At 40.6% G+C, this 12,024-nt stretch overlaps 1 protein-coding gene across 5 annotated transcripts in view; it reads left to right on the top strand.

The window, feature by feature from the left end:
* Nucleotides 1–6,063, top strand: part of prkd3 (protein kinase D3) — a 57,526-nt gene extending 51,463 nt beyond the window's left edge. For 3 of the 5 annotated variants that reach the window (XM_034675659.1, XM_034675658.1, XM_034675662.1), the window contains 8 exons: nucleotides 782–834; nucleotides 1,250–1,322; nucleotides 1,447–1,553; nucleotides 1,702–1,863; nucleotides 2,666–2,764; nucleotides 2,850–3,117; nucleotides 3,548–3,633; nucleotides 4,513–6,063. In XM_034675659.1, coding sequence (XP_034531550.1) covers nucleotides 782–834; nucleotides 1,250–1,322; nucleotides 1,447–1,553; nucleotides 1,702–1,863; nucleotides 2,666–2,764; nucleotides 2,850–3,117; nucleotides 3,548–3,633; nucleotides 4,513–4,686 — 1,022 coding nt within the window. In that variant the 3' untranslated portion in view covers nucleotides 4,687–6,063. The remainder of the gene's footprint in view (nucleotides 1–781; nucleotides 835–1,249; nucleotides 1,323–1,446; nucleotides 1,554–1,701; nucleotides 1,864–2,665; nucleotides 2,765–2,849; nucleotides 3,118–3,547; nucleotides 3,634–4,512) is intronic. The other 2 variants (XM_034675661.1, XM_034675660.1) reach the window with 1 other exon arrangement.
* Nucleotides 6,064–12,024: the final 5,961 nt, after the last annotated feature.

Below are 12,024 nucleotides of genomic sequence, written 5' to 3'. Positions count from 1 at the left end.
TAAAGGAAGCGTGGCTGTGAAGTAAGTCACTGTCTGGAGATGACAAATGAACAGACCTGACTGTGCAGAAACTGAGGGTAACACAAATTATCTGGACAGAAGTGATATTCTCTCCGATTAGAAGAAGCCCTGGAATTCTGTTGGAGTCTGTCAGCTTGTGAACAAATATTGATTTGCAGAATTGTGATCCACACAAGTCAAACATGCTAGCAGTGGAGCGTTACAAAAATGAAGAAGTCAGAAAAATATCACTCCTCGTATATGACATTAAGCTGTTCACAAGTGTGCTGTCATCATCTGTTCGTTAAGTATGGGTAGATGAAGTACAGTTAATGAAAACACAGATATTGATGTTGTTTATGTGGTTCTTTCTCATTAAAATGACATAGCTAGGCGTAGCATTAGCTAAATGATCTCATCATAATGTTTTCTTCTTGCTTTTATCTTTGGCTGTCTTATTCATTGGCTAGTATGCAGAGTTGGCCAAGTGGCTGCCCCAATTCCCTGTTATGAAATGCATTGAATACTTGCACCATTCAGTCATGCATATCTTCTCTGATGAAATTTATGACCAATTTATCATGTAATAAAATGCTTCATTTAGGGGGCTGTTACTGAAGGCATGCAGCTGGGATAAGCTTCAAGTTTGTGTAAAAAAAATATGATAGTGTTAACCCCTCACATAGCAGCTACTTGGGAATTCATTGGCTATGTATTGTACTGGTGAAGTGGCGTTTTTCCAGATGATTATTGTTCAAACATCATGTGTTTTTCTCTCCAGAAGAGCTCTCCATCAGTATATCTGTGTCCAACAGCCAGATTCAGGAGAATGTGGTGAGTGGGGCTTCTATTCTTAAAGGCGCTCTTGCATAATTTCCCAGCACAATCTGCACATGCATGCCTTCATGAGCTAATAAAATAGCTGTTGTGGTAACATCAGAAATGGTATCTGACTGTTTCTTTACCAGAAACTCCAGTAGAAGCTTTAATGCTGCATGAAAGGGGAAGCTGCAGACCCAGTTTTCTGGCTAAGGGATGTTTGTCTTAGTTTCATTTCTGCATTGAGTGAAAGTTAAATATAAAGACATCTTTGGCAATACCAGAAAACATTTTGGAAGAGAAATATTTGCTCTGGGGTTTTGATTATGTAAATATTCACCCATTCCCGGTGCCAGGATGGAAAATTACATGAACCTTATAGCAGTAGAAGCTAAACACAAGAGTAACCGTGCACATTATCTCTGCGCAGGATATTGCCTCAGTTTACCAAATATTCTCTGATGAGGTTCTGGGATCAGGCCAGTTTGGCATCGTGTATGGAGGTATGTTTTACTTCTCATATGGAACCACTAACATTTTATGCAACGAGATCCTAATGTGGATTGTTTTCAACTTGCTACAGTTAACTTAACATTATTTATACTTCCATGTTTCATAATTTTCTAGGGAAACACAGAAAAAGTGGCAGAGATGTGGCCATCAAGGTTATTGATAAGATGAGATTTCCTACCAAGCAGGAGAGCCAGCTAAGGAATGAGGTGGCTATATTACAGGTAATAACCCAAATTATTATAATGCCTTATTACATTTTTAAAATCTGAGATGTATGCATGCTACAAACTTTTTTATTGCTAAAGAGGCAATTATGTCTGTGTCTTTCTTTCTCTATTCCTGAATCAGTGTTTTCTGTCTTTTCCGCAGAATCTGCATCACCCAGGTATCGTCAACTTGGAGTGTATGTTTGAGACGCCAGAGCGGGTGTTTGTTGTCATGGAGAAGCTTCATGGCGACATGCTGGAAATGATTCTGTCAAGCGAAAAAAGCAAACTGCCTGAACGGATCACCAAGTTTTTAGTCACACAGGTGCGTGTTGCAGAGATACCTCTCTTCTTTTACTTCTAAGATTCCAGTTCTCACATGCTGACTTAAACTTCTTAACTTGATTTTGATCACTTAACATCACTATAACATCACTTCCACATCAAATGATTAGTATTTCCCGTCCCTTCTAGCAAGCATTTCTTGCGTCGTACTTTAAAGTGTAGCTTTCTGAGTGTATTTTCTAGCTCCAGGGCCTGTTTATTCTTGTGGTGAGCTGATTGGGGGGGGGAATTGTTTACAGGATCCGTCTGCATGGCATCACAGCCTCCTCTCTGGCTGCGTATTACAGCCTGCAGTGTGCTGGTAGCTTTGTGGCCTGATTAGAGGAGCATCAGGCCCCTGAGCCGCTTTGGATCTCCTGTCCCAACAGGAGCGGAGCCATTAACAAGAGCCCCATTAGCTGCGGCAGGCCTGGCTCTGATGTGGCCGGGAGGATTTCTGTCAAAGTTAGGGTGAGGATAAGGGAGCCAGGCGCACAGTGGTTTTGGTTCAGGGCCATAAGCAGACATGCAAGCGGGGCTAGCTTACACCAGGCTCTGTGAATATAGATGAGATGCTGAGATCATATGTCTTTATGCAAAGGTACTGGTCAGGATGGAAGTGTTTAAGGGCGCTTTTATGCTTAGACTGCTGTTATTTTCCATATGAAAACAACATAAATTCTATTGCTTAGATTACACAAACATCAGCGTGTTTATAAAACACTTACATCCTGGGGTTTTCAGTGTTTTCATGTGGAGTTTTTGAGCTAACTGTGGGCTCTTCTGACTTTTGCTTTCAACAGATTCTGGTGGCTTTGAGACATCTGCATTTCAAAAATATTGTTCACTGTGACTTGAAGCCTGAGAATGTTCTACTGGCTTCTGCAGAACCCTTTCCTCAGGTAAAAAAACGCGCACATTTTGCACATGTGTGTGTCTTTGTTTTGCTGTGCTCATGCAATGACAAAGTCTTATGTCTCCTCTCAGGTAAAGCTGTGTGACTTTGGCTTTGCCCGCATCATTGGCGAGAAGTCGTTCAGGCGGTCCGTAGTGGGAACCCCGGCTTACTTAGCTCCAGAGGTGCTGCGCAGTAAAGGCTACAACCGCTCCTTAGACATGTGGTCAGTAGGAGTTATTGTCTACGTCAGCTTGAGTGGGACATTTCCTTTTAATGAAGACGAGGACATTAATGACCAGATCCAGAATGCTGCATTTATGTATCCCCCAACACCCTGGAAGGACATCTCTGCAGAGGGTAAGGAGAAGTTGTTTGCCAAAAGAGTAAACATGAAAATAATCACCAGTGCTTGATCTCATATTGTGGTTGCACCAGTAGTTTATTGTCAAATTGATACTCAGACCTGTCGCCTCAGTACCATCTTCCCCACCCACTCGTCTGGGGTGTCTGAACTTTGCTCTAACATCTCTTTGTCTGTTGTTAATATGAATCATTTTCAAAACTGCCCAAGCTGCAGCTCCTCCCACCTACAGTCTGAAAGGTATCTCAAGGTGAAAGCACAAAGGAAGTATTTTGTTGTTGTGCACTGCTGACCTTTACTTTTGTAGAAAGATCAGCTAAAGGTGTTTCACCTTTAAAAGTCAGATCCTGTTGTAAACTCTCAGTATCTGATGAACTATTCTTTAAGTCCAGTTGATTAATGTAGCTCATTTTGTCTTTTTAACAGCCACAGATCTGATCAACAATCTTCTCCAAGTCAAAATGAGGAAGAGGTACAGCGTTGATAAGTGTCTCAGCCATCCCTGGTTACAGGTGAGGATATTTTATCATCATCATCATCATCATCATCATCATCATCATCATCATCATCATCATCATGTCTCTTCATTGTCAACAGTGATACACTGAAATTTGTCTGTACATAAATGATAACTATGCTACATCTTAAAATCTAAAACTGCAAAATGTTCAGATGAAGGCATGGAACAAAAAATAAATGAGGAAAATAAGGCTCCAGATGCAGATTACTCAGTGACTCCAACCTTCTTAGAATTATGGGGACTGTAGGATAAAAATGTAGGACATGGATTTCCCATGCATAAGTTAAAAGAATAATTAGGTTAAATTATTTTCTTTTTCTTCTTAGACAATTAGAAAACCAGTTATAGTTTAAAAAAACTAGTCACAGTATTGATCTATATATGCAAAGCATCAGTTATTACAGCTGTTTTTAACAGGCACAAGTTGTACTGTTATTTTCATTGTCCATGTCAAATGAATGATTTAATAATAATGATAATAATAATAATATAAATAAAAACAATGATAGTAATAAAAACAAAAATAATCATAAAAACAAGAAAAATAATAAAAGTTATCATAATAATAATACGTTTATGAATAATACTATTATTATTATTATTATTATTATTATTATTATTATGCTTTTATATATACATTTTTAAAACATATTTTCTCATCTGATTAAAACCCTATAAATGTTATTTCTGACTACAAAATAATAATACATGTTCTGTATATGCTCTTTTATTATGTGTGATTAATACATGCTACAAGTCCCTGTTTACATGAAAATCCTAATACATGGTAAGCTCATTATTAAAAGGGTTTCAATTATTTAATGAAGACAGAGTACTGAATGAATTTAAAGTTCATGTCCGTTCCCCTCAGGACTATCAGACATGGTTGGACCTCAGGGAGTTCGAGACACGGCGGGGTGAGCGCTACATCACCCACGAGAGCGACGACGCACGCTGGGAGGAGTTTGCAGATGAGAACAGTCTCGTTTACCCCAAACACTTCATCATGGCTCCCAACCTGGACGACATGGAAGAGGACCCCTAGTGGCTCAGAGGTCCTAATACAGCGCATGTACTAAAATCAAGAACTGTCACTCAAGCTTTGGGAGCCAAGGATGTTCTATCCCAGACTGTTTGGTGTGGAAACAGAAGAGGAAGCCAATCAGGTGGAGAATGACTCTCCAGGCTTTAAATGGGGAGGAAACCAGACAGACACTGTAGCATGAATGTCTGCTACAAGCAGCGCACAGGTGGAGATGTGTTCAGAGAGACATATCAAGAGACTGCCTGTGGAGCAGTGTTCGTCTTTTTTTTTTGCACAATATGAAAACATTCCATGGATTTGCTGAAGTTCGGTTCATTTCCAAGAACAATCACAAACTAAAATATGCAAGTAAAACTTAATAGACTAGTGATTGAACACACATTTGAGTAATAATATGACTCTTCTATAAGTGAGAAAGGGGAATAGAGAGACAGTGAGAGAGCTTACTGCAGGAATAAAGGGCACTTATCACAAGGGATTTACAGCCTGAGAATATAGAACATGAGTTTTTTCTCATTTCTGAACTGTTTGTGAGACAGTCCTTTCACATAAAACTGGAACCATCACATATATTTGTATGTTTTTTAATGTATTTTGTAATTGTGGTAGGTCTTTGCACTATATTTCCGCTGAACATAGCAATTGAATAGAAACACTATTCGCTGCTACGGAGAGAAAACACTTTTTTGGTTTCCAGTGAAGGTGTTAAACTTAAAACAGTGAGTTCAGTTCCAACCATCAGTAGTCAGAGTATGAAATGTGAGTGAATGCCAACAGCGTGTAAAATTTATCAAACCGGACCAAATAAATTCGCCAAAAAATAGATATATTTCTAGGTTTTCCATGTTTTTCTAACTGAACATTCAAGACAAGCTACAAGACCAAACCTGTAAACGTTAAGTAAATGCAATAACGGAGCCAATTTTCTCTACTCGTGAAGCTGAACCAGCATGGACTCTAATTCGGAGCCTCATGCTCCTGTGTATCTTTCTGTTTTCTTGTTGTAATGTGACTTTCCAAGCACACCACTTTCTGGAAAATGTCTTTTTGATGATCTTTAGTTCTCCAAAGTGCTGTGTTGCCAGCAGCTTTGGTTACATTGAACAAATTATTTTTGTCTTGGTTTTTTTGGACCAAATCAGCAGCCGTTTTGTCCAGACAGTGGACAAAGAAAAAACTTGGTATGACACCATTTTGGTTTCATGGGAGTTTGAAGTACTTCAGTTCTGTAGTTTGCTCTGTTGGTGTATTTTGGGAGTACATTCCTGTGTCCTGTTGCCCTTTTTCCTGTCTTTGTTGCCGCTGGATTGGCAGGTGTCAGTGTTTTGTATATTTCAGTACATACCAACGGAATAAAAAACCCAACTTCTTAACTAAGAAGTTTTCTCTTTCTGTTCCTGACTTCAACGATACATTTTGAATTCCTGTGCTTCAGCATAGATTTAGACTGTATATAAAGTCAAAGTATGCATAACAGCAGCCCTGGCCTGTAGTTTTGTGTGTCTTGCATCATGATGTGTGAGTGAGTGAGCATGTGTGTGTGCAGTGGTTTTACATGTCGGATCCCATTTTTCAGCAGCTGGATGTGATTGTTGAACCACATCGAGCAGTTTGCAGAGCCAGTCGCTCACCACAACAGAGTAACGACATAGTTAAAGAGGGTGGTGGTGATGTGGGGGTTTGTGGAAGACTTTGAAATTGTCCCTTTAAGTATCAAGCGCAGCCTTGACCATATGACAAACCTGGACTGTGCTCCAGAATGGGTCTATTGTTTAAACGTATATTTACGATAAAGAACCCAGAAAACATCTGTCATTCATTTTCCAAAATCTTTGATGTGTACATTCCCTGATACCTCCACCAATGGTCGCTACAAATGACTGTAGATACTGGCGAGCAATCATTAGCTAGCATTATTGCAATGCTATCATCTGATAGCCACAGATTTGAGGTTGAAGCCTTTTTTCCTCCAAATGATCCTCACAAGTGCTTTTGTGTATCTGCTTGTTTGAATGATTTCAAGATGTGGATCCTCTCTGCAGGCCAGATGACCCCATTAACCTGCGTGCAGGGGGAGACATCTATAAAAAAAAAAAAGAATACAACAGCAAGGATAGAGTTCACTGAGTTAGTCAACAGTGAACAGAGAAAACCCCATTTACTCTGCATAATTTGGCACATATTTCAGTGTAGCTCTCAAATAAAAGGAGTTATGTGGAAAGAGCTGCAGTCATTTAGAGGACAAGAACTGCAGGAGAAACAAGTGCAATGGCTCCCTCCTCTGGCTGCACGGAGGCGCAGAAGTTTCAAAACTGCATGCCTTCTTTAAAACAATCTAATGTTTCATATTTAAGATAAGATACCCTTTATCCGTCACAGCAGCAAAGTAGACAGTGCAAAACAGTATAAAGCAAACAAGAGCCTATAAAATAGCAATTATTAAAAAGTTATTAGCAATTAAAATTAAAGAAGTAAAAATAAGCATATATTAACAACGTATATACACAACTAAATAAGTACATTTACAAATATTTCCAAAACCAATGACATGGTGAAAAATGGGCACAGACTTGTAGTCTAGGTATAAACAATGTACAGAACAGAACTGAGAAGAGGGGTAGAAAGATGTATTGCACATGTAAGAAGAGAAGGATGAACTGAGAGGAAGTAATTATTGCACGTTAATAAATAGATTGGGGAAATATTGCGCTTGAGTCCGTTTTGGTGATGTTATTGTTATTGGTTATAGAGTCTGACCACTGCAGGAAGAAAATGTATATAGATTTATATATTTCTTATATTAACATATATATATATATGTATATATATATTGTTTTTTCTGGAGGGGGGGCTTTATTTATTTAGGACAGCTGAAGAGAGACAGGAAATGTGGGGAGAGAGCGGGGGAAGACATGCAGGAAATGGTCGTGGCCGGGAACCGAACTGGCGACCCCTGCGACAAGGACTGTAGCCTCTATTTGTGGGGTGCTTAGACCGCTAGGCCACCAGCGCCCCTCATATTCATATTTTTAATACAAACACACTTATTCTAAACTCATTGTATATGTATAAAGAGGTCAGATGTAAAATCAGAAACTAATAAGATATAGTTCAGTACAACACCACCTTCAGCTTTGAATACAATAATAAAACTGTCATCAAAAAACTGACCAGTATGACAGGTCATAACACGGCTTTTGTTTGATGGCAATAGATGTTGCGTGCACGTAAGAAAGGGACCACTAAGTGTTATTTAATACTGAAACAACACTCACATAAATAAAGAGGACTATTTTAAAGCTCCCTCTTGATTCTAAATGTCATGTTTTTGTCTATTCTCTGTTTTCTTTTTCATGATTTTTGGTTACTCTTGTCCCGGTTCAGGTGTATTTAGTTTTTAGGGTTGTTACCCAGAGTGTGTATACAGTCTCTGTGTTTCCTCCCGTCTGTGTCGGTTCATTATGTGTTTGTGATGTTTCATGTCTAGTAGATTCCTGTGTTCCTGTGTCCCCAGTGTTTTTTGAGTTAAGTAAGTTTTTGTTTATTTCTTTTGTTAATTAAAACCTGCACTCGGTTCCTCCTCCTCGGCTCTCCAGCCCTGACAGATTGAACCGAACCAGAGGGGAGGAAGCATAGAGACTATACACACACATTGGGTAAGGGGACACAGGTGAGACCAACAAGCCACAGGTGAAGACAATCATAGAGGAGGGAAAACTAAATACGCTTGAGAAGGGACAAGAATAACCATAAATCACAAAACGAAAACAAAGAACAGACCAAAACATGACACTAAAATGTGAATCTGTTTCTGGTGTTCACTCAAAAATGATGTATTTGCAAAGTTTGGCACTGTGTACAAAAATTACTATTACCAGTCATACTTAATGTATTTCATCAGTGCTAAACATTTATTGTTAATATCACACATTTTCTACAAGGATTATGATTGAGTGCATAGGGCTCTAATACCTGTTGCAGTTTCTCTGATCTCTCTTTCTCTTTTTACTCATCCCTCTTCCCCACTTTCTCAGCCCATGTGATATCAGCTTAGATGTTCCCCATGAGTCTGGTTCTGCTCCAGGTTTCTACCTATAAAAAGGTTGTTTTTCCCCCTTGCCACTGTTGTCAGGGCCTAGCTCATGGTAGATTCATGCTGGATCTCATAAATACTAAACCAAGGATTACAGTCTGGACCTGCTCCTTTTGTTAAGTATTCTGGGATAACTTCTTCAGTATTTGGAGGAATATACATAAAAATGATCTATTTATTGATTGATGATGTTTATGCATGATCTCTTTCTGATCATCTTATATTTGAGAGAATGGTTTTGTGACATTAAAGTCAAATGTAACAGATTTGAAGATAATGGAATTTTCCTGTGATCAAAAGCTATAGATTTTTTCAGCACTATCAAAGAAGATCTTTTTAACAAGGTGACCTATGGTTTATATGGAAAAACCATACACGGGGCAAATTGTCATTCCATTGAGACAAGTTCTTCATATGTCTGAAAACATCACAGGATCTTTGAAAAGTTTTACACTTTAGGACATGCTGCAATAATATAATATCTTAAGAATGCCTTCTTCAATATTGTGCAAAGGGGATTCAAAGTGGGGGCACATATGCTGTTTTTATACTCATGTGCTTTCACATAATGTTATAGGGGGACTATGCATATACATTAGTACAATATTTTTCCTCATTCACTGAAAAGGCATTCCTCTTTGCCACCAGAAGGTGTCACTCTCTGTGGGTTTATGTGGTCAAATTGCACTGGACAGCCAGAGTCTTTGTGGGAAATTTGTGAAACTGGTCATATGGTTAGTAATTAGTAAGAGCTTAATTTAAAGAGTCACATGTGCCTTTGGAAGTTAGTTGGACGAACACCTTAACACAAAAGTATGTCTCACATATCAAGTGGAAACAGTGCAAGGTGTCTCCTGGAGTGAACTCTAAATAGTCTTTGAAGGATCCTTATAGAACCGACTTGAATCAGCTGTCAGGAGCACGTCACAAATAACATCTGGTGAAGGATCAGACACAGAGATCTGTCTTTGTTGCCCTGATCCTGCAGTTTGTGTGTATTTGTCGAGCAGCTTTGCTTGGTAGCTTCTCGGCAGGTCTCTCGTCACCTCAAGGGGAGGTCTGTGTGTCACACATCCTTACCCCCCCTGCATAACCACCTTACCTCTCCTCTCCTCTTCTCTATGTCCTTGATTCCTCTGCTTCTCCTCTTTACTTCATGCTGGGTATCCATGGGCTCCAGACCAAACAAGCAAACAAACGGAACAACAGAAAAACCCATCACCCAGACAAGCTCGGTCTGGGCTTGTGGGGGGGGGGGGTAGAGATGGGGAGAGATCTTGTTTGCTTTCTGGGCCAGTTCCATTTCACTGTGATGGCAGAGAGGGCCTCCCAGGACACAGCGACCCACACTTCTGTTTGACTTCCAGGGGGGGATCAAGGTGGTCCTCGGCGCTGACACATCACCTTCCGACCCAATACACAGCTGGCTGCAGCCGTGGGCCTGTGGCCTTTACCTAAGCCGGCCCTGGATTCTTTACCTGACAGCATGTTGGTATGGCATTCAGCTGCTGGCCTTCAATCCTCACAATGCTGTCCTTCAATCATGACCAGCAAATAGAGTGATTCGTTTGATGACTTTAACCTAACCTCATATATAGGGCATGATATTACATCACACTGGCAAGAAAGAATGAGTGTAAATAATTGCAGAATCCCTAAATAGTGTCTTCAGATGTTTACAATACATATTACATTCCCTGCCTGGAAATGACAATAACATACACAGCAGCCTGACTTTTATACTTTTGCACTCTTGTGTTTTTGATATCGATGCACAATCCATAAAACATCTAAATACAGTTTTTACAATAATCTCACAGAACTTAGCTTTTTTGTGTTTGTTACACATAAAGACCAAGAGAGCAATTACACATAGCTGCAGAGTGATTATACCTTAGCATGTGAGTATCGGAGACAAATGCATTATCAGCATAGCAAGTGATCAACTTCCACCTCCCCTGCATGTTTATTTTTTTCTCAACAGTCTAAATGATCACAGTTATGTGGTTATTAGGGACATTTACAAAAGGTAAAGTCCGAGTGATATATTGTGTATTGCAGAATAAAAGGTCAAAGCTGCATGTGTGGTGACTTGTCGGGTGGTTATTTTAGTGCAAAGGCAGAAGAGAGAGGAAATGAAAGCTGGAAATGACTTCCCTGTCTGGGAAAATGCAGATGAGCGACATAGGTATGTTTGATTTGCTGACTCCAGCTGTGCCTGGAGAATTCCCCTGACCCATCCTGTGCACCGGTTGCTGTGTGAGGCCACATGTACCCAATGCAATACACATACCCCCCCCCCACACACACACACACCTCCTCTTGAAAGGGCTGGCCATTGAACTCTCAGGCAAGTGGCAATATTTGCTCACCTGAAATACACACATCTTGCCAATTGGGGTCGGGGTGGGCTCGGGGACTGGGGATGAACCCCTTGATGCAGCTGTGGCCCCAGAGAAAGACCAGACCAGGAAGTTTTGTGGCTGGAAGAGGGTGGGGGCCCTCTTGGCGGGGGGCTGTTTAGCAGCGGCGGCCCTTTTGTGTCTTTAAGGAGGCAGGGACCGTATTTGTTCATAGCTGCAGGAGGCTGATGAGGTGCTAATCTGTTGAGTGGCTGTGTCATTGGGCCCCGGTTCCCAATAGCCTGTTAGCTGTCAGGGCTAGTAAAAAAAGGCACAATTTACAGGCCCCTGGCCAGGACTCAACCATCGGTGTCCACGGGTAAGCAAACACAGATTGGACACTTATGTTGTTGCTCTGGTAGGGCAGGCTTTACCACCGGGCTCCTGGGGTGACACGTAGTCAGCCTCTTTTCAGCCCTCTTCATGAGCTGTCAGCCCCCTCTTTGCTCCTCTGTAAACACTACAAATTAGCCATCTGCATATGGATGGGCCCTCATCTCATACAGGAAGGAGACAACCGCCCTGTGGAAGGGAGAAGATATAGGCTCCCCTCTACTGTAGACCAGATATACATTCTCCACTATCAGCCTTTTTTTAATTTCTACCCTCATGCATACCAAACAAGGATAGCACATTCAGCCACAGGGATTTGAGATACGCCGGCAAAGTGTGCCTGCTCAAGAGAGTGTGAGATTTTGTTGTATGGGGCTTTGAAGCATGGGGATAATGAAAGCGCAGGCCAGGCCAGTTCTCTGAGATGGGTTCGGGTCAGCAGTCAGAGGTAATCCCAAACTTGAATTTCTCCATCAGCCTGGAATACAGATAAGACAGGAGCAGATATGA

The sequence above is a fragment of the Notolabrus celidotus genome, chromosome 22, assembly GCF_009762535.1.
Source record: "Notolabrus celidotus isolate fNotCel1 chromosome 22, fNotCel1.pri, whole genome shotgun sequence".
Lineage (NCBI taxonomy): Eukaryota > Metazoa > Chordata > Actinopteri > Labriformes > Labridae > Notolabrus > Notolabrus celidotus.
The sequence above is the reverse complement of the archived record's forward strand: the minus strand, read 5'-3'. Positions and strand labels throughout refer to the sequence as shown.